At 39.3% G+C, this 27757-nt stretch overlaps 3 protein-coding genes, 1 long non-coding RNA gene and 1 pseudogene across 6 annotated transcripts; 2 read left to right on the top strand and 3 right to left on the bottom strand.

The window, feature by feature from the left end:
• Positions 1-8458: 8458 nt before the first annotated feature.
• On the top strand, positions 8459-16968 carry LOC121762953 (annotated as a pseudogene).
• Positions 16266-16936, bottom strand: LOC121762955. Its single transcript, XR_006042320.1, has 3 exons — positions 16808-16936; positions 16573-16689; positions 16266-16412 (listed from the first exon to the last, which is right to left on the bottom strand). It is a non-coding gene; the product is annotated as an uncharacterized LOC121762955 (long non-coding RNA).
• A 603-nt stretch (positions 16969-17571) lies between the features above and the next one.
• Positions 17572-19270, bottom strand: LOC121762954 (transport and Golgi organization 2 homolog). The gene is made up of 5 exons (XM_042158983.1): positions 19099-19270; positions 18839-19022; positions 18520-18726; positions 17915-18103; positions 17572-17831 (listed from the first exon to the last, which is right to left on the bottom strand). The coding sequence occupies exons 1-5, from the start codon at positions 19179-19181 to the stop codon at positions 17688-17690; spliced, it is 807 nt and encodes a 268-aa protein (XP_042014917.1). The 5' UTR covers positions 19182-19270; the 3' UTR covers positions 17572-17687.
• Positions 19271-20276: 1006 nt separating this feature from the next.
• Positions 20277-23033, top strand: LOC121762894 (putative nuclease HARBI1). The gene is made up of 4 exons (XM_042158909.1): positions 20277-20559; positions 21274-21807; positions 22044-22269; positions 22355-23033. Exons 2-4 carry the CDS (start codon positions 21703-21705, stop codon positions 22816-22818), a joined length of 795 nt encoding a protein of 264 aa, XP_042014843.1. The 5' UTR covers positions 20277-20559; positions 21274-21702; the 3' UTR covers positions 22819-23033.
• A 514-nt stretch (positions 23034-23547) lies between these two features.
• Positions 23548-25227, bottom strand: LOC121760274. Of its 3 annotated transcripts, XM_042155921.1 has the most exons (3): positions 25123-25227; positions 24486-24870; positions 23548-24413 (listed from the first exon to the last, which is right to left on the bottom strand). In XM_042155921.1, the coding sequence occupies exon 3, from the start codon at positions 24390-24392 to the stop codon at positions 23793-23795; it is 600 nt and encodes a 199-aa protein (XP_042011855.1). In that variant the 5' UTR covers positions 24393-24413; positions 24486-24870; positions 25123-25227; the 3' UTR covers positions 23548-23792. The 3 variants fall into 3 exon arrangements, with proteins under 3 accessions (XP_042011855.1, XP_042011856.1, XP_042011857.1); XM_042155922.1 differs by having other exon boundaries at positions 24486-25227; XM_042155923.1 differs by having other exon boundaries at positions 23548-24870.
• Positions 25228-27757: the final 2530 nt, after the last annotated feature.

Below are 27757 nucleotides of genomic sequence, written 5' to 3'. Positions count from 1 at the left end.
GACCAAAAATCGATTGTTTGAAATGGAAAAAATTGAAATTGGATTACAACAGAATTCTCATGAGAAGAAATCGCGACGGGAGAATGTGAAAAGTTCGTGGGAAAAATCAGAAAATAGGAAAAGGTTGTGACTTTTAGGGCTAATGAATTTTCGGCGTTTTCCACGTCAGATTTCAGGCATGCCACGTGGGACACTTACTTACCGGAAAACACAGGGTCGGGTCAACTTGGGAAACACCAGCAACCCGACAAAGTTCGTGACTTTATACGCCAGTTTTATAGCTCATGGGAAAAACCAGAATTAGGCCAAAGTTTGTGACTTTTAAGGCAGTTATCCCTTTATTTTACTACTCTTATACGTTGGAGTGTGTAATTGGGGTCCACTCAACAAATTAGAATCGAACTAATTATTTTGGGCTCAGATTAAATCAGCCCAAAATGTAATTTGGGCCTGATAGAAATTTGATACAAAATAAAGAAAACAACGCAAAAGGGCAAAGCCGTATTTCCGACATAGATTCGAATCCCTAACAACAAAATCGCTAAACCCATAAACCCATTCATCTCTCTCTCTGGGCGCCTCAGTACCAGTTTCTAACCGGCAGCCATGGCGTCCGTCGCATCGGAGAAGAAGCAAAAGAAGAGAAATAAGCATAGTCTATCCGAGTTAAAAGCCATGGGACAGCAGCTGCTGACCTCTAGAGCTCACGTCAATAACCTCCTCCTCCTCCTAACCTTCATCAACCCCAACTCCCCAACTCCCCAACCCCAACTCCTGAATTCATTTACCTCACGTGGCTTCGCTCCAAGTTCAATCAAAATTGACCAAAAATCGATTGTTTTAAATGGAAAAAATTGAAATTGGATTACAACAGAATTCTCATGAGAAGAAATCGCGACGGGAGAATGTGAAAAGTTCGTGGGAAAAATCAGAAAATAGGAAAAGGTTGTGACTTTTAGGGCTAATGAATTTTCGGCGTTTTCCACGTCAGATTTCAGGCATGCCACGTGGGACACTTACTTACCGGAAAATACAGGGTCGGGTCAACTTGGGAAATACCAGCAACCCGGCAAAGTTCGTTACTTTATACGCCAGTTTTATGGCTCGTGGGAAAAACCGGAATTCGGCCAAAGTTTGTGGCTTTTAAGGCAGTTATCCCTTTATTTTACTACTCTTATACGTTGGAGTGTGTAATTGGGGTCCACTCAACAAATTAGAATCGAACTAATTATTTTGGGTCAGATTAAATCAGCCCAAAATGTAATTCGGGCCTGATAGAAATTGGATACAAAATAAAGAAAATAACGCAAAAGGGCAAAGCCGTATTTCCGACATAGATTCGAATCCCTAACAACAAAATCGCTAAACCCATAAACCCATTCATCTCTCTCTCTGGGTGCCTCAGTACCAGTTTCTAACCGGCAGCCACGGCGTCCGTCGCATCGGAGAAGAAGCAAAAGAAGAGAAATAAGCATAGTCTATCCGAGTTAAAAGCCATGGGACAGCAGCTGCAGACCTCTAGAGCTCACGTCAATAACCTCCCCCTTCTCCTAACCATCATCAACCCCAACTCCCCGCCACAATACGCCCTCGAATCTCTCCTTTCTCTCCAATCCTTCTTTACTCCTCTCATCCCCAAGCTCTCTTCTTCCTCATCCAGCCATCCCGATTCCGACCCCAACCCCGACCCTGAATTCATTTACCTCACGTGGCTTCGCTCCAAGTTCAATCAAAATTGACCAAAAATCGATTGTTTGAAATGGAAAAAATTGAAATTGGATTACAACAGAATTCTCATGAGATGAAATCGCGACGGGAGAATGTGAAAAGTTCATGGGAAAAATCAGAAAATAGGAAAAGGTTGTGACTTTTAGGGCTAATGAATTTTCGGCGTTTTCCACGTCAGATTTCAGGCATGCCACGTGGGACACTTACTTACCGGAAAACACAGGGTCGGGTCAACTTGTGAAATACCAGTAACCCGGCCAAGTTAGTGACTTTATACGCCAGTTTTATGGCTCGTGGGAAAAACCGGAATTAGGCCAAAGTTTGTGACTTTTAAGGCAGTTATCCCTTTATTTTACTACTCTTATACGTTGGAGTGTGTAATTGGGGTCCACTCAACAAATTAGAATCGAACTAATTATTTTGGGCTCAGATTAAATCAGCCCAAAATGTAATTTGGGCCTGATAGAAATTTGATACAAAATAAAGAAAACAACGCAAAAGGGCAAAGCCGTATTTCCGACATAGATTCGAATCCCTAACAACAAAATCGCTAAACCCATAAACCCATTCATCTCTCTCTCTGGGCGCCTCAGTACCAGTTTCTAACCGGCAGCCATGGCGTCCGTCGCATCGGAGAAGAAGCAAAAGAAGAGAAATAAGCATAGTCTATCCGAGTTAAAAGCCATGGGACAGCAGCTGCTGACCTCTAGAGCTCACGTCAATAACCTCCTCCTCCTCCTAACCTTCATCAACCCCAACTCCCCAACTCCCCAACCCCAACTCCTGAATTCATTTACCTCACGTGGCTTCGCTCCAAGTTCAATCAAAATTGACCAAAAATCGATTGTTTTAAATGGAAAAAATTGAAATTGGATTACAACAGAATTCTCATGAGAAGAAATCGCGACGGGAGAATGTGAAAAGTTCGTGGGAAAAATCAGAAAATAGGAAAAGGTTGTGAGTTTTAGGGCTAATGAATTTTCGGCGTTTTCCACGTCAGATTTCAGGCATGCCACGTGGGACACTTACTTACCGGAAAACACAGGGTCGGGTCAACTTGGGAAATACCAGGAACCCGGCAAAGTTCGTTACTTTATACGCCAGTTTTATGGCTCGTGGGAAAAATCGAAATTCGGCCAAAGTTTGTGGCTTTTAAGGCAGTTATCCCTTTATTTTACTACTCTTATACGTTGGAGTGTGTAATTGGGGTCCACTCAACAAATTAGAATCGAACTAATTATTTTGGGTCAGATTAAATCAGCCCAAAATGTAATTCGGGCCTGATAGAAATTGGATACAAAATAAAGAAAATAACGCAAAAGGGCAAAGCCGTATTTCCGACATAGATTCGAATCCCTAACAACAAAATCGCTAAACCCATAAACCCATTCATCTCTCTCTCTGGGCGCCTCAGTACCAGTTTCTAACCGGCAGCCACGGCGTCCGTCGCATCGGAGAAGAAGCAAAAGAAGAGAAATAAGCATAGTCTATCCGAGTTAAAAGCCATGGGACAGCAGCTGCAGACCTCTAGAGCTCACGTCAATAACCTCCCCCTTCTCCTAACCATCATCAACCCCAACTCCCCGCGACAATACGCCCTCGAATCTCTCCTTTCTCTCCAATCCTTCTTTACTCCTCTCATCCCCATGCTCTCTTCTTCCTCATCCAGTCATCCTGATTCCGACCCCAACTCCGACCCTGAATTCATTTACCTCACGTGGCTTCGCTCCAAGTTCAATCAAAATTGACCAAAAATCGATTGTTTGAAATGGAAAAAATTGAAATTGGATTACAACAGAATTCTCATGAGAAGAAATCGCGACGGGAGAATGTGAAAAGTTCGTGGGAAAAATCAGAAAATAGGAAAAGGTTGTGACTTTTATGGCTAATAAATTTTCGGCGTTTTCCACGTCAGATTTCAGGCATGCCACGTGGGACACTTACTTACCGGAAAACACAGGGTCGGGTCAACTTGGGAAACACCAGCAACCCGACAAAGTTCGTGACTTTATACGCCAGTTTTATAGCTCATGGGAAAAACCAGAATTAGGCCAAAGTTTGTGACTTTTAAGGCAGTTATCCCTTTATTTTACTACTCTTATACGTTGGAGTGTGTAATTGGGGTCCACTCAACAAATTAGAATCGAACTAATTATTTTGGGCTCAGATTAAATCAGCCCAAAATGTAATTTGGGCCTGATAGAAATTTGATACAAAATAAAGAAAACAACGCAAAAGGGCAAAGCCGTATTTCCGACATAGATTCGAATCCCTAACAACAAAATCGCTAAACCCATAAACCCATTCACCTCTCTCTCTCTGGGCGCCTCAGTACCGGTTTCTAACCGGCAGCCATGGCGTCCGTCGCATCGGAGAAGAAGCAAAAGAAGAGAAATAAGCATAGTCTATCCGAGTTAAAAGCCATGGGACAGCAGCTGCTGACCTCTAGAGCTCACGTCAATAACCTCCTCCTCCTCCTAACCTTCATCAACCCCAACTCCCCAACTCCCCAACCCCAACTCCTGAATTCATTTACCTCACGTGGCTTCGCTCCAAGTTCAATCAAAATTGACCAAAAATCGATTGTTTTAAATGGAAAAAATTGAAATTGGATTACAACAGAATTCTCATGAGAAGAAATCGCGACGGGAGAATGTGAAAAGTTCGTGGGAAAAATCAGAAAATAGGAAAAGGTTGTGACTTTTAGGGCTAATGAATTTTCGGCGTTTTCCACGTCAGATTTCAGGCATGCCACGTGGGACACTTACTTACCGGAAAACACAGGGTCGGGTCAACTTGGGAAATACCAGCAACCCGGCAAAGTTCGTTACTTTATACGCCAGTTTTATGGCTCGTGGAAAAAACCGGAATTCGGCCAAAGTTTGTGGCTTTTAAGGCAGTTATCCCTTTATTTTACTACTCTTATACGTTGGAGTGTGTAATTGGGGTCCACTCAACAAATTAGAATCGAACTAATTATTTTGGGTCAGATTAAATCAGCCCAAAATGTAATTCGGGCCTAATAGAAATTGGATACAAAATAAAGAAAATAACGCAAAAGGGCAAAGCCGTATTTCCGACATAGATTCGAATCCCTAACAACAAAATCGCTAAACCCATAAACCCATTCATCTCTCTCTCTGGGCGCCTCAGTACCAGTTTCTAACCGGCAGCCACGGCGTCCGTCGCATCGGAGAAGAAGCAAAAGAAGAGAAATAAGCATAGTCTATCCGAGTTAAAAGCCATGGGACAGCAGCTGCAGACCTCTAGAGCTCACGTCAATAACCTCCCCCTTCTCCTAACCATCATCAACCCCAACTCCCCGCCACAATACGCCCTCGAATCTCTCCTTTCTCTCCAATCCTTCTTTACTCCTCTCATCCCCAAGCTCTCTTCTTCCTCATCCAGCCATCCCGATTCCGACCCCAACCCCGACCCTGAATTCATTTACCTCACGTGGCTTCGCTCCAAGTTCAGTCAAAATTGACCAAAAATCGATTGTTTGAAATGGAAAAAATTGAAATTGGATTACAACAGAATTCTCATGAGAAGAAATCGCGACGGGAGAATGTGAAAAGTTCGTGGGAAAAATCAGAAAATAGGAAAAGGTTGTGACTTTTATGGCTAATAAATTTTCGGCGTTTTCCACGTCAGATTTCAGGCATGCCACGTGGGACACTTACTTACCGGAAAACACAGGGTCGGGTCAACTTGGGAAATACCAGCAACCCGACAAAGTTCGTGACTTTATACGCCAGTTTTATGGCTCATGGGAAAAACCAGAATTAGGCCAAAGTTTGTGACTTTTAAGGCAGTTATCCCTTTATTTTACTACTCTTATACGTTGGAGTATGTAATTGGGGTCCACTCAACAAATTAGAATCGAACTAATTATTTTGGGCTCAGATTAAATCAGCCCAAAATGTAATTTGGGCCTGATAGAAATTTGATACAAAATAAAGAAAACAACGCAAAAGGGCAAAGCCGTATTTCCGACATAGATTCGAATCCCTAACAACAAAATCGCTAAACCCATAAACCCATTCATCTCTCTCTCTGGGCGCCTCAGTACCAGTTTCTAACCGGCAGCCATGGCGTCCGTCGCATCGGAGAAGAAGCAAAAGAAGAGAAGTAAGCATAGTCTATCCGAGTTAAAAGCCATGGGACAGCAGCTGCTGACCTCTAGAGCTCACGTCAATAACCTCCTCCTCCTCCTAACCTTCATCAACCCCAACTCCCCAACTCCCCAACCCCAACTCCTGAATTCATTTACCTCACGTGGCTTCGCTCCAAGTTCAATCAAAATTGACCAAAAATCGATTGTTTTAAATGGAAAAAATTGAAATTGGATTACAACAGAATTCTCATGAGAAGAAATCGCGACGGGAGAATGTGAAAAGTTCATGGGAAAAATCAGAAAATAGGAAAAGGTTGTGACTTTTAGGGCTAATGAATTTTCGGCGTTTTCCACGTCAGATTTCAGGCATGCCACGTGGGACACTTACTTACCGGAAAACACAGGGTCGGGTCAACTTGGGAAATACCAGCAACCCGGCAAAGTTCGTTACTTTATACGCCAGTTTTATGGCTCGTGGGAAAAACCGGAATTCAGCCAAAGTTTGTGGCTTTTAAGGCAGTTATCCCTTTATTTTACTACTCTTATACGTTGGAGTGTGTAATTGGGGTCCACTCAACAAATTAGAATCGAACTAATTATTTTGGGTCAGATTAAATCAGCCCAAAATGTAATTTGGGCCTGATAGAAATTGGATACAAAATAAAGAAAACAACGCAAAAGGGCAAAGCCGTATTTCCGACATAGATTCGAATCCCTAACAACAAAATCGCTAAACCCATAAACCCATTCATCTCTCTCTCTGGGCGCCTCAGTACCAGTTTCTAACCGGCAGCCACGGCGTCCGTCGCATCGGAGAAGAAGCAAAAGAAGAGAAATAAACATAGTCTATCCGAGTTAAAAGCCATGGGACAGCAGCTGCTGACCTCTAGAGCTCACGTCAATAACCTCCCCCTTCTCCTAACCATCATCAACCCCAACTCCCCGCCACAATACGCCCTCGAATCTCTCCTTTCTCTCCAATCCTTCTTTACTCCTCTCATCCCCAAGCTCTCTTCTTCCTCATCCAGCCATCCCGATTCCGACCCCAACCCCGACCCTGAATTCATTTACCTCACGTGGCTTCGCTCCAAGTTCAATCAAAATTGACCAAAAATCGATTGTTTGAAATGGAAAAAATTGAAATTGGATTACAACAGAATTCTCATGAGAAGAAATCGCGACGGGAGAATGTGAAAAGTTCGTGGGAAAAATCAGAAAATAGGAAAAGGTTGTGACTTTTAGGGCTAATAAATTTTCGGCGTTTTCCACGTCAGATTTCAGGCATGCCACGTGGGACACTTACTTACCGGAAAACACAGGGTCGGGTCAACTTGGGAAATACCAGCAACCCGACAAAGTTCGTGACTTTATACGCCAGTTTTATGGCTCATGGGAAAAACCAGAATTAGGCCAAAGTTTGTGACTTTTAAGGCAGTTATCGCTTTATTTTACTACTCTTATACGTTGGAGTGTGTAATTGGGGTCCACTCAACAAATTAAAATCGAACTAATTATTTTGGGCTCAGATTAAATCAGCCCAAAATGTAATTTGGGCCTGATAGAAATTTGATACAAAATAAAGAAAACAACGCAAAAGGGCAAAGCCGTATTTCCGACATAGATTCGAATCCCTAACAACAAAATCGCTAAACCCATAAACCCATTCATCTCTCTCTCTGGGCGCCTCAGTACCAGTTTCTAACCGGCAGCCATGGCGTCCGTCGCATCGGAGAAGAAGCAAAAGAAGAGAAATAAGCATAGTCTATCCGAGTTAAAAGCCATGGGACAGCAGCTGCTGACCTCTAGAGCTCACGTCAATAACCTCCCCCTTCTCCTAACCTTCATCAACCCCAACTCCCCGCCACAATACGCCCTCGAATCTCTCCTTTCTCTCCAATCCTTCTTTACTCCTCTCATCCCCAAGCTCTCTTCTTCATCATCCAGCCATCCCGATTCCGACCCCAACCCCGACCCTGAATTCATTTACCTCACGTGGCGTCGCTCCAAGTTCAATCAAAATTGACCAAATATTGATCGTTTAAAATGGAAAAAATTGAAATTGGATTACAACAGAATTCTCATGAGAAGAAATCGCGACGGGAGAATGTGAAAAGTTCGTGGGAAAAATCAGAAAATAGGAAAAGGTTGTGACTTTTAGGGCTAATGAATTTTCGGCGTTTTCCACGTCAGATTTCAGGCATGCCACGTGGGACACTTACTTACCGGAAAACACAGGGTCGGGTCACCTTGGGAAATACCAGCAACCCGGCAAAGTTCGTGACTTTATACGCCAGTTTTATGGCTCGTGGGAAAAACCGGAATTCGGCCAAAGTTTGTGACTTTTAGAGCAGTTATCCCTTTATTTTACTACTCTTATACGTTGGAGTGTGTAATTGGGGTCCACTCAACAAATTAGAATCGAACTAATTATTTTGGGCTCAGATTAAATCAGCCCAAAATGTAATTTGGGCCTGATAGAAATTGGATACAAAATAAAGAAAACAACGCAAAAGGGCAAAGCCGTATTTCCGACATAGATTCGAATCCCTAACAACAAAACCGCTAAACCCATAAACCCATTCGTCTCTCTCTCTGGGCGCCTCAGTACCAGTTTCTAACCTGCAGCCATGGCGTCCGTCGCATCGTAGAAGAAGCAAAAGAAGAGAAATAAGCATAGTCTATCCGAGTTTAAAGCCATGGGACAGCAGTTGCTGACCTCTAGAGCTCACCCCCTTCTCCTAACCTTCATCAACCCCAACTCCCCGCCACAATACGCCCTCGAATCTCTCCTTTCTCTCCATTCCTTCTTTACTCCTCTCATCCCCAAGCTCCCTTCTTCCTCATCCAGCCATCCCGATTCCGACCCCGACCCCGACCCTGAATTCATTTACCTCACGTGGCTTCGCTCCAAGTTCGACGAGCTCACGCACTCCCTCGTTGATCTCGTCGTCTCCTCCCAATCCGACGGTGCACTTCGGGTACAATTACTCATCAATTTTTTTCCTAGACTTTATCAGCTCTACAATTCTTTCATGACTGATAATCTATTTTATGCAGGAAGTTGTGCTTGATTCAATAATGGAATTTGTGAAAGTGGGCAATGCGGGAAAATTAAACACTGCTATTTATCACAAGCTTCTCTGTGCTATTGTAAGTTTGGTTTCATATTCTTTCGTATTTATGGTTGTTTTCTTTTTCATAATCTTTTGTCACCCATTTGAAATTCATATTAAGTCCATGTTTGTTGATTCATATCTACTTTTGAATGGTCTTATCCTTGAAGGTTAGGTCTGAACTGTGTGTTGATGACATTGTATTGGATATGCTATCAGAGAAGTATTTCAATTACGTTGATGTTGGGTAAGTTCCAAATTTCTCGAGCACATCTTTCGACCAATTGCACAAATGATATCGAGTAACATTATAAGTAAAAGATGTAATGTGTAGCTAAAGCTCTTCCAATGGTGCTATCAATGATCACATTTGGAATTCTGTTTTACAGTATACTGACTGCGGAAGAAGCTCCACATTTTTAATCCTGTGATTTCATTATTGCTCAAAGTGTTGCACCTATTTTTAGGAGCATTTTCTCTCCTCCCCTCATGTGAATATACTTTCTAACGAACCTCATTTCATGGTACAATTGTACTGTAAAGGCTCTTCACTTGCAGTTCCTTTGAAAAACTGGCTCGGACTTTGGAGAAAGAAGGTCCGTTCTCTTTATACTATTATGATACTCATCAATGGGCATAGGACTAGTGGTATCATATGGCCTTAATAGAGCCATATTTGTTTTCTCGGTTAATATAATTGTGTTCTCTGTGACAGAAAACAAAGATGCAAGTCAGGATGTGAATGATCTGGTTTCAAGACCAAGGTTAGTGAATGTTTTCTCATGTAAGTTGTTGTCTGAAATGACTGGAATTGGTAAATCGTAGTATTATATTTTCAACATGTGTTGAACAGTTCTATAGAACATTTAGTTATTTACTGATGTATGGCTCAGCGTTACTATTTCCCTTTCCTCAAGTTAAAATTTGGTAGAAAATGCTGAATAGTCAGTAAAGGTGATTATAAGTAACATTACTTTCCCCCTCATGTCTCATTACAACCTTGGCCAGAGTGAAGAGGTGCTAATTATAAGTAACAAAGAACATGCCCATGCACCACATAGCTCATGCACCAACTAGCAGTGTAGCATTAAACATTGTCAGTCAAGATAGAACCTGGTTTCTCCTCCTTTTAAGCAAATGTTAACATGCTAAAACTCTCTTCAACTTTGGTTCTGTACCTGTGGAAAATCCATTACCTGCAGGACTTGCATATGATGCAAGATTAATTTTCTAAGATACTGATACTTTATACATATAAAGAGTTTTACATTTTAGTTCAAGAATACTCCTGGAAAACAAAGGGAATTTATCACCTGTTAGATTAAGATATGTGATAGCTGAAAGGTGGTGTTTGGTGATACATGTTCTCTATTTTCATATAATCTTAACTCTTTATGTGCTTATACTTATTTTCCTGTTGTATATGTAGCATTGAGCTTTCCATTCAAAAGATGTATAAGTTATTAGCCTGCATCCAACCGATGGAAGCTGTAGAGGAGAAGTTAGAGACGTGGAACGATTCAGGTCACATTGCTAATTTATCATGTCATTTGAGTTTTGTGGTTGATGTATCGCAGTATTTTAAGTACTATGCAACTTTTCATTAAATTGGCATTTGAATTGATGGGAAATTTTTCTCTTACTTCCATTGATTTCTTTATTCTGATTTAAGAATTGAGGTGGCCATTTCCTATTTTCTGACTGCATGAAACACTATGAGGGTGCAAGAGTCAGTTAAAACATCACTCCTCTTCTTCTGTTGATAAGCTGGACCAATCGCCAGTCTATTAGATAAAATATGCCAAATTGGTTGTAACAATTCACTATCCAACAAAGACTGTTGTGACAAATATCTTGTTAAATTAACAGATTTTGATATTTTTATGTTAGTACTTGCCCCATTTTGTTGGTTTTGACATTCCTAATGTGGAGAAGCATTGAACGCATGCACTTCACACATATTTTAACTCTGCAAGCATTTCAGTTACTTGCAAGTTTCCAATGCATCTTAATCATCTTAGTGAACTTTTTGCTAACAACAATGTTGTTTCCTCTTCTCTGCATATAGCAGGAACTTTACTTGGGAAAAACAATGACAAAGTAAGTTCTCTGGTGAATTTTAGAACAGTGGTTATGCATCTTTAAAATACATGTTTCACTTCTCCCTACTAAACATCCCCAATATTGGAACTTTACAGGTTTTATCTTCCAAAAATGTTGCAAAGAAAATGAAACTGAAGTTTACTAAATCATGGATTTCATTCCTCAGTTTGCCTCTTCCTCTTGATGTTTACAAAGAGGTAAGGTTAAGTATGAATGTCAATGGGTCCATGAACTGCTCTATATTGAATTCTTTCATTTTAATACTCCCTTGATATTAAATAGTTAAAGTGAGGAGAGAGTAAAATCTACAATTTCTCTATCTTACTTTACTTTAACTATTTAAAACAATGTTATCAAATAGAGGATATGGCGGCGCCATGGCGCTATGGCATGGCGTTCTGTGGTGGAAATGCCATAGCAACATGGCGCTACCATAGCACCGCTATATCCGCCATTTGACAACATTGCGTGTGTATTGCATTTAGGAATGGGTCATTATGCAAGAAACATGGATGTTAGAGCCAGTATTGTCAAAATGTCGTTTGGGTCGCTCCGATCGCCCGGGTCGCAGCCAACACCGCCCCAACTTGGGTGGGTTGATCGAGAAACGGGGTCGCGGCTGGGTCGGCGGGAGCGACTGGGTCGAGCCAGTGTCGACACTGTGGGTCGCATCAAATGAAGAAGAAAGGAAATTTAAGAAGATGAACAGTCCCATAATATTTAAATACTAGTACTACTAATAAATGGAATATAGCTTTTTCTCTTCTAGATTACATAAATCATTTATTAAATAGTTGTGCAGGTGTGCTGGTGCACGTTCTCCTATAAATTACTAATAGGCAGTCTTCTATTCTCTCATATTACATAAATGATTTATTAAATAGTTGTGCAGGTCTGCTAGTGCACGTTATCCTATAATAATTAATAGGGAGTCTCTCATTCTCTCTCATTACTCACAAACACTAGTACTAATATTCAACACAAGTAGTACTTCATCTCTCCCTTTCTCTTATAAATACATTATCTATATTATAACAAGAGCACAAATAACTTATTTATTTATTTATATTAAAAAAATGCAATGATCGGTCAATAAAAATAAAAGTTCAGCATGTTGTGCAGTTTGTGCACTATTAGCGTGTCCGATTCATGGGTCTCTCGACCCGTTCGACTCGTCGACCCGCGACCCGATATTTCACTCAATCGCCCTGGTGCGACCTACGACCCTAACAACACTGGTTAGAGCTGTGTTTTATGCTTTATTAATTGTTTTAAGATTTTAGATGTTATATTTTTGTTATTTTCCAATTTTTGAATTATGTATAAATAATAAATATTATTTTATTTATTTAATTAATTGACCGCCATATCCGCCATACTAATACGCCATACGCCATATCCATGTGGCGGTTTTTAGGCGAACTACGATAAGCCGCCATACGAGATTGATAACACTGATTTATTATTTTTTTTTCAAAATGAGTGTGTAAAATGAAATGCCTCTATTACAGAAGAACGTAGGGAGTATTTAATCTCAAATACATTGCTCTTTAACATTTTGGTTTATAAGACCATCCACAATAGGAATAGCCCAGCAATAGCCCAGCCATAGCCCAGCCACTGCCATATCATCAGCACTAAAAATCCTCCTGCCACATCATAAATAGCCCAGCCATAGCCTAGCCACATCATAAATAGCCCAACCACATCACTAATAACAATTATATAAAATGACATAATTAACAATCACACAATATACGGAATTCAATTTACGAGACATATACGGGAAAAGTTTAATAATACTATTAAAATTTAAAAAAGTACAATAAATTAAAAAAAGTACATTAATTTTAAAAAAAATACATTAATAAAAAAGAGTGACAATTCACTCCTCGTCTCCGTCGTCGTCGCCTCCGTCGTCGTCGCCTCCGTCGCCACCATCGCATGACGAGCAAAGCGCGTATATATAGTGTTTCGGAAAAAAAAAAATTAATTTTCGCGCTGGGCGGTGCGCTGGGCGATCCGGGAGCTGCAATAGCGCCGAAAGGACCGCCCAGCCGACCGCCCAGCGCCACGCCACCGCCCAGCGCTGCGCGGTTTCTCTCTCCAGTCAGCGGCTGGGCGGCTGCAATAGACCGCCCAGCGAACCGCCCAGCGCCGGCGCTCGGCTGGGCGGTCGCTGGGCGGTTATTGTGGATGGTCTAAGATGCATTGATGCTCAATGAGTTTTATTAATAATTAACATCCTTCTATGATTATCTTTTTATATTTTAACCTATTTTGTCTATTTATTTTCTTACATTTTAATTTTTTAAATTCATTGCGATATCACATTAAGACCTGAATTACACCAAATCTGTATACTATTTTCTTTGTTTTTACTTTTTAAATGGATATCCCAGTTCCACTTATATATTTACTTCATGTACAGGTTCTTGTAACACTTCACCAATCTGTCATTTCTCACCTCTCAAACCCAATCATGCTATGGTAAATTACACTATACTTTGTCAGGTCTTGTCTAATCAATATTTCTCATACTTGATGAATATTGTGGTGGTGTTCATCTGCAGTGATTTTTTGACGCGATCCTATGACATAGGTGGTGTTGTGAGTGTCATGGCTCTCAGCAGCCTGTTTATACTGATGACACAGCATGGCCTTGAGTACCCCAACTTCTATAATAAACTTTACGCGCTGTTGGAACCCTCTGTGTTTATGGCAAAACATAGGTCAAAATTCTTCCAGGTAAGTGATATACTATCTCATTGAATTTGTATTTATTTGATGTATGAATCTTTTTAAGCTAGCCACTGCCTGGTTGTTGAACTCTTTGAGAGTAGTTATGGCCAAGTTGTACTCATCTTTAGAGATGTTGAAGAGTAATGGTTGTAGGCATGTATATGAGATATCAAATGTTGATATATGCTAATACTAGCAATTTTTCAAAGCTACTGCCCTTTTCTTCCTTGTCTTTATAATTTTGTTCATCTTACTAAAATACCTTGCGGAAACTATTTAGGATGTTTCGATTAAACAACTTAGTTTATAAGATAGTCCCCTGATAATGTAACTGAGGTGACCACCCAAAATGGCTTTTAGACTTCAGTCCATGGTAATGATGAGCAAAAACTACGTAAAGTTGATTATATGAACCTCTTTGACTATTTTGCGAACCCCTTTAAGAATTTCAGTATTCAAGAACTTAGCAAATTCATTTTTAACCAAAAAGGGCTGCACAACGGGAATGAAAATCTCCATGGCATACGTAAGGACCCCTAGAATATGCTACATGGATGAATTGTCCAGGTCTTATGAACTAGGTACTAGGTACACATACTTTCACTAGGATCATTGCCATTTTGCTATTAAAAATAAAGAATGGTTTGTGCTGTCTAGTTGGTGGGATTTTGATAAAAAGGTTTTAGCTAATATGTTTGAGAACTCATGAAATTACTTTAAAAGCCTGTAAGTTTGTGCTGTTTTTCTAATTTATGGTGAAAAAATGTAACTGTTCCTAGCTTTGCATGTGTGCTTAAAATATGCCTGATGCAGTGGAAAAGTTTAATGCCTTTGTACTCTTTGTAAATAGTTGTTCTTACCAGACATCTCCATAGTGCTAATTTCAAATTTATCTAATATGTTATCCTCAGCTGTTGGACTCGTGCTTGAAATCATCACTGCTTCCAGCGTATCTTGCTGCTGCTTTCTGCAAGAAATTGAGTAGACTTGCACTGTTTGCTCCACCTTCAGGAGCACTCGTCATCATTGTTTTGGTTCACAACCTTCTACAAAGGCATCCTTCAATTAATTTTCTGGTGCACAGGGTAAGAGCAACCATGTTTTCCTTTTGTTTACCCATTGTTTGTTATATATCAGTGGAGATCTGTACTTTGTGTAATTTATACCTTTTTTCCATGCAAGCCAATAACCGTTGTGCACTGTATGATAGCTTTTCTGAATGAACAGGCCAGAAACCTGGAAAACTTAGTACTGTAAGCAGTTTTAAACAATACGTAGATATTTATGCATTCCATGACATGAAGAAGTATCTCTGGAAATTTTCAACTACCTATACAAGCTTTCGACTGCTAAAGCATGTAATAGTCTATCATTCATGTTTGTATGATAGGATACTGACCTTAGAATCCATCCTCATGTCTAGACTCTTGCATAGAGCAGAGTATTTTTCAATGTAGCCCATTCTTGTGCATTCCATAAATTTATTGACAATTCCATTTAGTGATGCATAATACATCCACTGTGTAGGAAATGGGTCTGGATACTGCAATAGATACTTCGGAAGAAAAAAAACAGTACCGATGGCGCGAACAAGGATTTGTTTGAAGAGAAGCCAGGAATGGATCACTTCAAAAATGAGGAAAATGATCCCAAAAATACCAATGCTATGAGTAAGCTTTTTTCTCTTTTATTTGTGTTGCTTGTATATATACACATTACTGCCACATATGCCTGCTGTTATTTGCTCTTCTTCTTATTGATATTCTTTATTTCTGTTCTAATTATCTTTTGTTAAATGAAATTCTGTCTCTCTTTTGTTCAGAGAATGAGTTGGGGTTTCTGATTTTCACATAGTTCTCAAGTGCTGCAATAAAATCTTTATCTTATCCCCCAACCAAGGAAAATTGAAAAAAAGAAACCTGCAAGCCCTCATCCCACCCATCTAAAAACATAAAATTTCAACATCATAAGAACAATAAAAACAAAATATTAATACCACCCTTTCTGATGCTGCAATATATCCAAGGTGGTTACACTTTTCATGCTGTGTTATGTTGCCACATGACCACCTTGTAAATTGAGTCTATGGCGCAATTATTAACTTAGTCATCTTTTGAAATGACATGAATTTTTGGAAATGGATTGAATCTAAAGCTAAAGATGATAAAAACTTATGATATACTTAGAAACTAAGTGACATCACTACAAATCTCTTACAGTTCAAGTCTGCAATGGTATGCAAATCAGATCTAATCACTAATCTAAATGTCCATGTGATGCTTATTCCCTGAATCAAACCTTTCGAGGATGTGAACTGAATTGTACTTCATTTCGCTCATAGCTGATTATGTTATTAATAGGAAACTGATATAATTGTTGCAATGACTGAGCAGGAAGCTCTCTCTGGGAGATTGACACTCTTCGTCATCATTGCAGCCCTCCGGTGTCAAGGTCTGCACTAAATTCCCTCACTGTCTTCTGTCTACTGCTATTGCCTGTATCCTGGCCATGTCTTCAACTTTCTTTCTACTGTTGACTATTGTATTCGTCTCATTTGATCAGATTCGCTTTGTCTGTGGTGAATGATTTGGCTGTAAGAAGCAGAATTCCTGAAATTGCAGTAAGCGATTTTAGTTCGGGGTCATATGCAACCATATTTGGTGATGAGGTAATTAATTCGCTTCACAAGATCTTCTGAATCACTTCGGGGGCGTTATTTTATTTTCTTTGGTGTAAAGGCATTATTAGTAATTGTTTTGGAAACCTTACAGATTAGGCGAAGGGTCAAACAGGTGCCATTGGCATTCTACAAAACGACTCCCGCTTGTCTGTTTTCAGAGTTGGATTTTCCTGGTTGGACATTCAAAGACGATCACCAAAATACATCTGCAAAACGGAAACGGGTCGATTCAGTATAGAATGTTATTTTTATTTGTTTATTTCTGAGCAAGAAATTTTGATCCCTTTGTTTAATGATTGAACCTCATAGTCGAAAGTGATATACCAGCATGATTAGTTAGGAGTTAGGACCATGTGATGAAGCAATGTAGTCTATATGCGAGATGTAAGGATTTATAATCTCCAATGTAGTATCTGTACAAGATGTAAGAATTTCAAATCTCCAACTATGTGGACCTTTGAAATGGATCCATTATTTTGCTTCAAGAGAGTTAAGAGAGCATGTGCAGTTCAGCCAGGAATGTGGCACTCAACTCAAAAGCACGTAACATTAATTGTTCTACTACTTCCTTCGTCCTGGTTTAGGAGTCACTTATTGTTATGGCTCGGGTTTTAAGGAAGAGTTGAAGTGTGTAATAAATGAAGCGAGATGGTGGAGTGTGTAATAAATGAAGTGAGATGGTGGAGTATGTAATAAATGAAGTGAGATGATGGAGTATGTAATAAATGAAGTGAGGTGGTTGAAGATGGGTTACTTTTTGGTTTATTTTAATATAGATAATGACATGTTTAAGTAATTTTGATGAAGAATGGGGTAAAATTGTATGACCAAATATGGAAAATTCTAAATGTGACTCTTAAATTGGGACTAACTTTTATGATAAAAAGTGACTCTTAATCTGGGACGAATGGAGTATTATTTTTGTTTTATTGTACTCCCTCTCCTCCGTCTTGTCATAACTGAGGTAATACTTTTGGGTACTACTATCTGAATAAGCATATGATGTATCAATCCTTTTCTTGTGGTTTCTTGTTTCCTTTATCTCTCTGCTCAGCTACCAACCCACAACAAGATTTAATGCTACCAAGTAAAGAACAAACATAAATACAGAAATGAATGGGTTAAAAGGCAAACGTATCGATAACTAATATAGTACAAATGAAGGATAACAAGATCATATATGGACAGCTTGTGCTTGGCTAAATTAAGGTGCAGTTTTATCGGTTTGAATACTGAAGTTTATTGTATTGTCCATCCATGCATCATTTTCTAGGTACGTTTCGTAGAAGGATACAGCTCCGTCGGTTGTTAGAACCACTGCGGAAGTGCTTCGCGTACCATAACGTCCCTGTGAATTGAGTTGAGTGCTATCAACTAATGCATTCATAGTGTCCAAAATCATAGTACAAAATAATATGCACAAAGTATTACCGAAGCTGTGTCTGCCTCCACGAAAATGGAACTCGTGAGGTATTCGAACTCCCGAGAGTAAATGCCAGTGAGCTCGCTATCATCCTTAGTGGTGTCGTTCATTACCATTTTAGTCATCTCTTTCAGTGAGATTTCTGTCTCAGAATATTTTACCAGCACGTCCTCAAAACCACGCCGTAATCTTTGAGCCTGCGAGCCATTGCTTAAGGAACGTTAAACATGTTAACACAGCGAAGAATACACAGGATAAATCATTATACAATGGAAATGTACAGGTAAAGGAATAGTTTTATGCGTTGTCTCAGCAGATATTAGTGATGCAAAACAATCAGCAGTTGTAATATCTTGGCAATAAGGTTAGAAGAAGTAAGATCTTTCAGCCACAAGCAGATATTATGAGTGTCTCAAGTTAAACAAAGATCAATAAAATCAGGTGTTTAGTCTTGATACAAACCATTCTTCCATCATGTGTCAGACCAGACCTAATGGAATAAATAAAATTATTGCAATTCATTTTAAAAACATCACCTTTCCTGAGAATGTATTGTTAGACTTGGGATTGAAGAAGAAATAAAGCATCAGTGAGTAAGAAAGGAATATGTAACCTTAGGCCAGGGCGTGTCGAGCTTTGCATTGGAGAGCACGTGAATACCTGGAGAAACTTCTTCCATAGAGAGACCACCATCCACAGGCCTATTGGTAATATAAGCCATGCTCATGGTGCAAAGATCAGCTACGATTAGATTGAACCCATTGAACTCATCAGCATCTGCCAACACCTCCTCACCAAATTCTTTGGGGCTTTTCCCGCTCTGGAAAAGAATGCAGTCTTAGCACAATAATAGCCAATTGAAAATTCAATATTCAATTAAACTGTGATCGAGCTGAAGCAAATTGAACATAAGATTCATTAAATTGAATTACCGTGAAGAAGCGAACGGGGAGATGACCTCTGCTTTTGAGTTGTGAACGGGATAAGGGTTCCCTGACGTTGGTGAGAAAAGCAAGCTTCCCATCCCTGCTGCAAGCCATCCAGGTTCCGCCGGCCTGCTCATCTCTTCCGCCGAGTATTAAGCCGTCCGGCCACCACCCCAACGGCGTCGTCGGCCTGTCATGTACACAATTTACAACAGCAAGGAAGAAGAAAGCAGAAGAGAAATTAATGTGTGGAAATATGAGCAGACCGATTGTAGTACTCGTCTCTGTTCAGCAATAAAATGAGGGGGTGGATTGGGTGAATTTTCCATGCGAACACAGCTATGCACATATTTGGGGATGCAATTCTGAATTAGGGTTTGCAAATTATTATTTATGACTATTTTAGGCATTCGTATTTCAGAAAGTTGAAAGTATGCAAGGAAAATATTATTCACTCATCCACAGTTCGTGTCCCTAATAAACCAAGAAAGTGAGGCCAAATTCAATTCGTCAACCTGGATTATACCTAATTTCTCTTTTTACTGGGAAACATAAAATTACGAAAATGCTTATTATACCTAATTTACTCATTCAAAAAAATGTATATTAAAAATATAAACTTTAACTACTACTTCCATCTTTGAAAAAATAGAAACTTTTGAAACGATTTGAATTTTAATACTTCATTCATCTCATAATGGATGTCACACTTTCCTTTTTAGTTTGTCAAATAAAAGATGTCGCATTTCCTTTTTTAGCAAAAAGTTCTCTCTCACATTATTATAAATATATTATTTTCCCTCTCCACTTAACACACAAAACAACATCTCCTAAAATTTTATGTCATTCTCCAATTATGTCATCTATTATGGGACGGATGAAGTATATAATTAGTAAAGTAAGAGAGATAAATTGATAATAAGAGATATAGAGAGAAAATTAGATGGTACGAGAAAGGAAGAGAAAAAGTAACAGAAGTAGTATAAATAGATTATGAGGTTTACTTTTAAAAGATCTTTAGTAAAGACTAAAATGAAAATAATTTCAAGACGGATAAGGTATGAAGTAAGGGTTTGGATTCACTACTCTGCATTCAGCCACAACATGGGTGTTGTTAATAAAATATCAATATAGTAATATTACTTATATATATGTAATAGCACCACAACATGGGTGTTGTTAATAAAATATCAATATAGTAATATTACTTATATATATGTAATAGCACTCTGGTGGCTGAATAGACAAGAGCGAATCCAAACCCATAAAATACACGTCCAAAAGGAGTAACTAAAATATTTACGGTGGAGAGATAATAAAGTTGAAACTATTGTTTGTGCGATACACAAATGATCACAATTAGGGGGCGCTTGAATAACTAAAAAAGGGTATATATGGGCCCTTATCCATGTTTATTTTTCTGTTTGGTTACAAAATCGATTTTTATACATGACCCGGTAAAAACACCTTAGCCCGAAAAATTTTGAGATTCGTATCCTAGTTCAGTGAGAAACTGAATACCTCTTTTCAATTGAGATAAGGCACGCTTCCCGATGCAGCAACCTAGATTGAAATTTGGAGACAATTTTACCCATATCCTTCCGTCGTTTAGCTCTCTTCCTCTCATTTCTTCCACACAATTTCCAGTTGGCAGTGTATAGATCTTCATCACGTCGATTATTCGACTTCCACAGGCGATGGACGCCGTAGATGCCCGGCGAAAGCAGGTAACCCCCTTATCATCCCCCTTCGGCTAACTAGTCCGTCGGGGTTCTAATTGTGGTTATGTGAGAAAAAAGCTAAGGTACATATATTAATTTGAAGAACAGTTTCAATTCGAGTATATGGAAAAATGTGTTCATCCATGGAGTTGAAATACTCTGCACACAATTGTACACAAATTATCCGATTCAGGCATTTCTTCAAGCAGTTGACAGACACAACAGAACATAGTTTCTTACTCTAGGAGTTCTGATGGCGGAGAGTTCGATTAAGCATCGCATAGCGCTTTCACTCTCATTCATTAACCATTCATACGAGCTAGCTGGGGTTGTGATTCCAAAATTAGAGATTTTCAATATTCATGGCCCTAATTATGCATCTGTTGCTACACATCACCCTGTATTTCAATAGGGTGAGTGTTAACAGATTTGGGGGTTGATTAAATTAGGAGAATTTTGTCTAATCTTACTGCATGTGTCTATATTGGATTTGTTTAAGAGATTAGTGCAATGAGATTATGACAGAAAGTTGAGAAGAAAATAAAAATCACATCTTGGATTAAAATGGTGAGATGTGTTGTGGTTGCTGATGTCTAAAATGGTGAGGTGTGTTGTGGTTGCTGATGTCTAAAAATCACATCTTGAATTAAAAACTTTCTCTGCATTTGTTCCCAAAATTTTCTTCTATGAATTATCAAGTTCTAATTATAGTTTCTACAGATAAAGCGCCGCCGCATAACATGTACTCAGTTACTACTTTTATTGGAGGAAATCATTCAATCTCATCAAATGAACATGCTCCTCCTATTGACATTGGTTGTATCCCTCATCGGTTTACCCCGAAGGAAACAACATATTCGTCAGTTGAGGGGGAGATATGTACTTGTTGATAGAATTCCAACTCAAGTCAAGCATATGGATAGGCTTGTAAGAGTTTCAGACCGATATTGCTTTGACAATATGCGCATGAACGGGAATGCTTTTGGTCGCTTGTGCCGTATTCTTCGCCAATACAGCGGCCTAACTGACTCCAAGTACATAAAGGTTGAGGAGCAGGTGGCTATGTTCTTATGCATCTTATCCCATCACAAGAAAACTAGAATTATTGGTTTTGAATTCACAAGGTCCTCACATACAGTGTCCTGATACATGCACAATGTTCTGGGTGGTGTTCTCAAACTCCATGAAACATTATTTGTCCAGCCAGAACCTGTCCCGGATAATTGCACCGACCATCGTTGGAAGTGGTTCAAGGTTAGTATCTTCACTGAGCTAATGGAATAAATTTGTTGTTTATTCATAACCTAATTCGTTCAACATTTATGTTTTTATTGGCAGGAGTAAATTATTATTTGTTTTGTTGTTCTTCAATGGTGTTGGATTGTTGTTTTGTTGTAAAATAACCTATCAACATCTTGTTTTTGCTCCTACGTTTACAATCACCTGTTTTTTGCTGTTGTGAATAATAATAAATGGTGTTGTTTGTATAGGGTGCTGTAGGAGCATTAGATGGGACATACATAAATGTGCGAGTGCCCATTGAGGACCAACCCAGGTTCTGTTCTCGGAAAGGGCAAATATCAACCAACACTCTTGCTGCATGTGATAGATTTTTACGGTTCACATATGTACTTCCTGGCTGGGAAGGATCGGCCGGGGATTCGAGGGTTCTCCGCGATGCAGTCTCAAGGCCACATGGGCTGCGCGTCCCCATAGGTACGAATATGAAGCATCAATTACGATGCTTTGCCAAATCATGTTCTGTTTTGTTACTGAACCAATAAATTTTTTTTATTTGCAGGCACATACTACCTATGTGATAATGCACATGCTAATAGCGAGGGTTTTCTCACACCATACAAAGGAGTGCGTTATTATCTTAAAGAGTGGGGTCCTGCCGCACATGTGCCTCAGAATCCAAAGGAGCTCTTCAATATGAGACACACCAAAGCGCGCAATATCATTGAACGAGCTTTTGCCATACTGAAGATGCGGTGGGGTATACTAAGGAGTCCTAGCTTCTATCCGCTACAGGTTCAAATCAGGCTAATCACATGTTGCTTTATTCTTCACAACTTTATCCGGCGTGAAATGGATGACGACCCTATCGAGAATCAACTTGACACCGAACTAGGGGAATTTGCAGAAGGTGAAGAGCTAGGGGAGAACCTCGATTATGTTGATAGCATTGATCCTACAGATGCATGGACTAACAAGAGAAGAGATTTGTCATTGCACATGTGGAATAACCGAGATGGTCATTAAGAGAGAGACCTACGACTAAATCTATTTGACTAGCGAACTTTGGTACTCTTCTGCAGATATTTTATATGGAGTGACTTCAACTAATTAGCACTTGTACTACTTATTTGGCTTTGTTGATGAAATTGTTATTTATAAGAACCCAGTGATGCATTTGCTTTCATGGTTACATGTACATTATTTTATGTGAAATCAAGATTCTATCTCGAGGATTAAAAGGGATTCATATGTGTGTCAGTTTGATTCCAGTTACAACTCTTCAACAGAGAAAGCTAAGAAATCTTTATAGAATTCAGCCACTACCTATTCCAGTTACAATATTTTACACACACTCAAGGTGGGGGGACTTCAGCCACTACCTATTACTGCTGTGGATTTTTTTACTTTATAAAATTTGTGTAAATTATGAGAAACTGTTTTTTTAGTTCATGTTTTTTAAAATAAAAAAAATTCGAGAGTTAGGATGATGAGTAGGTGCTAATTTTTTTATGAAAACAAACAAAAACAATGGCAATTGTTATGTCTCTTCTGATTTACTAGCTATTCAGAATTTATTCAAGATTTGGTTGGTGTTACTGCGTGCACCATCTCAAACCTTAGAAGCAGATAAAGTTCTTGAAGAATCTTCAGTGGCAAAAACATCAGAAATGCCAAATACTTCAGTAAAGCAAAAAGGTGAATGTGTGGAGACTAGAATGTCACAATATATGGCTAATTCTTGTCAATCATAGATTAATTACAATATCCAATCTAGTAATTTTTTGGACAGCATATATTAGTTACCTAATAAGTAACATATTTCATAGATAATATCCATAATGGTTTTTATACAAAATAGATGGTTCACCTATAGCATATATCACACAGTAGAGGGTGAACACATTTAAGAGTTTTGCATTTTAGCATAAGACTAAGCACAAAAGATATCAACGACCATCGTTGCAAAAAGGTCAGATCTTGCACCGAAGACCAGCCATCTAACCTATGCTGTTCTCTTCAAGGAGAAACATGACGAAATCTGGCCTTTCAGTCTGATCCATCCCCCGGAATAGGTCGAGCATCTCAGTTTCCTTTGCAAGTATCTTTGCAGCTGTGAACTTTTGTCTCTTGGTCAGCCCCTGGACCACACCAAGAAGTTGAAGCACCTCCTCCCTTTTAGTGGTCAAGTCGAACTCATAGCCAATCCTAGTGGACAGGGTGTGTAGTCGCTCGTTTGTGTCATCGTTAATGCGTTTCATCATCTCAAGTACCTCATCCAATGCTTCTCCAGCCTTGCGTTTCTTATTTGCTTTCTTCAATGTTGGACTGTTCATGTCAGTGTCACACGCAATATCAACCACAGGAATCGCACTATCAACCACAGGAACCGGATGTTCCCCTTCTCCAACTGATTCTTTAACATAAATGTCATCCATGTCGGGGTAATAGTCGTTATTTGTGTCCACGTACGTGTTCTCCTGGGTGGCACGAACACGCTGAGTAGATTCAGCTACATCCTCTACACTTCCGCCAATAGCTCGGTCCTTGCCATATATAATTTTCCATGCTTTGAAGTAGGGCCAAGACTTACCTCTCATATACTTTGCATCCTTATCCGACTACACATAATTGAGAAAAAATGCATTGGCAGCTATACACAATAGACTTTATGGAAAAAAGAGAACAACTACCTTGATAATCTGTGCTCATTGTTCCTCGTCACACTCTATTTTGTAATCACCATTGTCATTGAAGCCGACTCCGCTGCGATTAAGTATGTTACAAAGCAAGCCATAGTTCTTTTTCTATGTCGTTATCTTTGACCAAATGTGTGGATGGACTTTCAGATCAGTTTTTGGGTTTTGCCGGCGCAAGTCTTCTTCGATCCTTTTCATGTATCCAGTACGGAAACCGTTATCCGATTTCCATCCATTAGCAACAAGATCTTTCATGGACATGATAAGAGTTTCTTCCTCCTTATCTGACCAACTCCTACGCGTCCTGTCACCCTTTGGTCCGCTAGACCGTCCAATGTTTCTTCTTGTCATTTGTAAATATTTGTAAAATTCAAGATTGCTGTCAAGAGTTGCATTATCAGGAACAAATTATTTACATTGCGCATTGATTTGAATAACCTCATAGGGTGAAAAATTACATCGTTCCAACGATAATTGCAAACAATCTGACATGGCTTGCAAAAAAATACAGCAATGGCACAATAATTGTTAGGAGGCAGGTACTAACAACACAAGCCAAATAAGAGATGCATACACGAGAGAGACGCTCATACAAAAATGCTTACAACATACAACACATTTGAAGACCAACCTTCCATTATAGGGATGTTGCTCCCAACACGAAGCAAGTGCACTCCAGGTTAAAAATTTACTTTGCTTTTATGTTCTTTTTGGAGCGCCTACAATGGTAGGAGAAGGAAAGTGGGAGAGTGGGGAAGATTTTATTTATCTCGGTAATCTCATGTAGGGTTAGATGTAGGACATAAATGGAAATTCTAATTTTAATGAAGGACATTTTTGTCATTCCATAAAAAAGGTTGGTCATTTTGTAGGGTACGCTTTGCTTTTCTAGTTGGACTAGAGATACCCAATTTGGTACCAAACATCCTTTTAGGCCATCCACAATAGGAATAGCCCAGCAATAGCCCAGCCATAGCCCAGCCACTGCCACATCATCAGCACTAAAAATCCTCCTGCCACATCATCAAAACAAGCAAATAGCCCAGCAATAGCCCAGCCATAGCCCAGCCGCATACTATCCACATCATTATTAACAAATATATACAAAATGAAATAATTAAAAATCACACAATATACGGAATTAAATTTACGACACAAAAACGAGAAAATTCACTAATATTAATAAAATATAAAAAGTACATTAATTAAAAAAAATTACATAATTAAAAAAAACTAATGGCGGTCAATCCTCCGTGCCCATAACTCTTCAATTAAATCCTTAATTGCCGCCCATCGAGACTGGAGCACACCAAATGCGCGAATGAAAATGACGAACAAAGCGCGTATATATAGTGTTTCGAAAAAAAAAATTTATTTTTTCGCGCTAGGCGGTGCGCTGGGCGATCCGGGCGCTGCAATAGCGCCAAACGGACCGCCCAGCCGACCGCCAGCGCCACATAACCGCCCAGCGCTGCGCGGTTTCTCTCTCCACTCAGCCGCTGGGCGGCTGCAATAGACCGCCCAGCGAACCGCCCGGCGCCGGCGCTCGGCTGGGCGGTCGCTGGGCGCCTATTGTGGATGGTCTTACTACAAAGGTTGAAACCAATTGAGAGTGGGTAAAGTGAAAAGGGCTCATATCCATAGTTTACTTATACACATATTCAAACGCCCCCTTAGCATAATGATTTCCCTAATTAGTATATAATCGAATCCCAGTTACTTAATTAATAATGAATAATCCAAGATTCAAGATTTAACTGTGTGCACTCAAATCCGTGCACTCGGGAGCATAATCCACGGTGTTGACATTTTATTAGTCTGCATTAACTATAGCATTTAAACGTTTTATTAGGGCTCTATGTCATAAAGTCAAGAATATATTAAACCAATTATAGAAAGTGCATCGAAAGTTAAGAGAATAACTGAATATTTGAGCTGCAATGAATATTTGAATTAATGCAAAGTAAACTCGATAATTTTCAATATCTTCTTTACTCAAACAAACAAACTTGTCCATTGTTCTATTGTTGCCAAAATTTGAATGCCATACTTTATAATTTCCTCTGTACAATGCGCGAATATAGCTAGATCAGTAACTGTAATTATTAGTACTAAATCAGTATCCATTAGAGACTATATTTAAATTTGAAATCAATATTATGTATTCTGTGCTCTTTCTAAAACTAAGACATTCTAATTATTAAATTACCACTCTAACTAATTCATAAGTAATTAATTAGTGATTCAGGTTGATGGAATGTAGTAGAAATCTCATCCTATTGTATTTCTATATTACATCATTTTCGTCACATTCCTTATTATATGACCAATTCATAGCATGGGCTAACCACTTGAGTATTTCCAATAAATTTCATCTTTTTTTACATTTATTTGGTGAATGTGCAGCACACGTCCGTACACAAAACTATATATGTGTTACAATTATTATAAAAAATAATTTTATCTCAGCATGCATAATGCATTACAAATTTACATATCAAATCACACATCATGTCTCTTTTGTGGAAATTTTGTCCTCGTGTAGATTTAGAAGCACTCTCTAATGACATTCGAATGAACTGCATGTTGGGGAAATCCTGGGATTACAAGAGATACACAAAATACTGGGCGTAATATAACCCGAGAAGGAAGAACTGAAACTGAAAATACAATTGAAATCGAAACTACAAAAGGAACTAAAAACTTAGCCGAGTCGAGGAAAGCCCTCTTTCCGCAAGACGAGATACGCCCCGGTAGTGCTCTCGGTTTGGCGTGTCGTCCCCAAAGATAAAACGGCTTACGTCTCTGGTGAAGCAGCACTGCAATCAACAGAGCTCCGGCGAACTGGAAGAGGTGAGGATAGAGCTTCGCAATGAAAGACAATGCAGAGAGAGTGAGAGAGCTTATGCTTTTGAATTGTGTTATGTGTCTAATGCAATGGAATGACTAGCTTATTTATAGACCAATCCATGCAGGAGCGTGTGGAGCGTGTAGAGGAGCGTGTGGCAGGAGCGTGCCTTGAGCGTGTGGCAGGAGTGTGCCTTTCGCGTGTGGAGCGTGTGTATTTCTTACGTGGCAGCCTTGTAGGCTTTGACTGTGCCACGCTTGACGATGTGTCACTTCTCCAATGTGGGATAATTAACACTAGTTAATTATTACCTAAGCTCCAACTCCAAGCTTTAATTATGCCCAACTTTAATCCACTATTTCTCACTCACCGGAAATCGGATTTGAGAAAGTGAATATACTACATTTATCTACGTAAA

Source organism: Salvia splendens, chromosome 13, assembly GCF_004379255.2.
Source record: "Salvia splendens isolate huo1 chromosome 13, SspV2, whole genome shotgun sequence".
NCBI classification, from domain to species: domain Eukaryota; kingdom Viridiplantae; phylum Streptophyta; class Magnoliopsida; order Lamiales; family Lamiaceae; genus Salvia; species Salvia splendens.
This window is presented reverse-complemented; position numbering and strand designations above follow the sequence as displayed.

What these genes read in the sequence shown, in the direction of transcription:
- LOC121762954 (XM_042158983.1), bottom strand. Translation starts at nt 19,181, where the DNA reads ATGTGCATAGCTGTGTTCGCATGGAAAATTCACCCAATCCACCCCCTC. An exon ending in AGAGACGAGTACTACAATCG is followed by an intron (nt 19,023 to 19,098) that starts GTCTGCTCATAT and finishes TGTACATGACAG; the next exon opens with GCCGACGACGCCGTTGGGGT. An exon ending in TCGACACGCCCTGGCCTAAG is followed by an intron (nt 18,104 to 18,519) that starts GTTACATATTCC and finishes AATGGCTCGCAG; the next exon opens with GCTCAAAGATTACGGCGTGG.
- LOC121760274 (XM_042155922.1), bottom strand. Translation starts at nt 24,392, where the DNA reads ATGAGAGGTAAGTCTTGGCCCTACTTCAAAGCATGGAAAATTATATAT.
- LOC121762894 (XM_042158909.1), top strand. Translation starts at nt 21,703, where the DNA reads ATGCACAATGTTCTGGGTGGTGTTCTCAAACTCCATGAAACATTATTT. An exon ending in ATCGTTGGAAGTGGTTCAAG is followed by an intron (nt 21,808 to 22,043) that starts GTTAGTATCTTC and finishes TTGTTTGTATAG; the next exon opens with GGTGCTGTAGGAGCATTAGA. An exon ending in TGGGCTGCGCGTCCCCATAG is followed by an intron (nt 22,270 to 22,354) that starts GTACGAATATGA and finishes TTTTATTTGCAG; the next exon opens with GCACATACTACCTATGTGAT.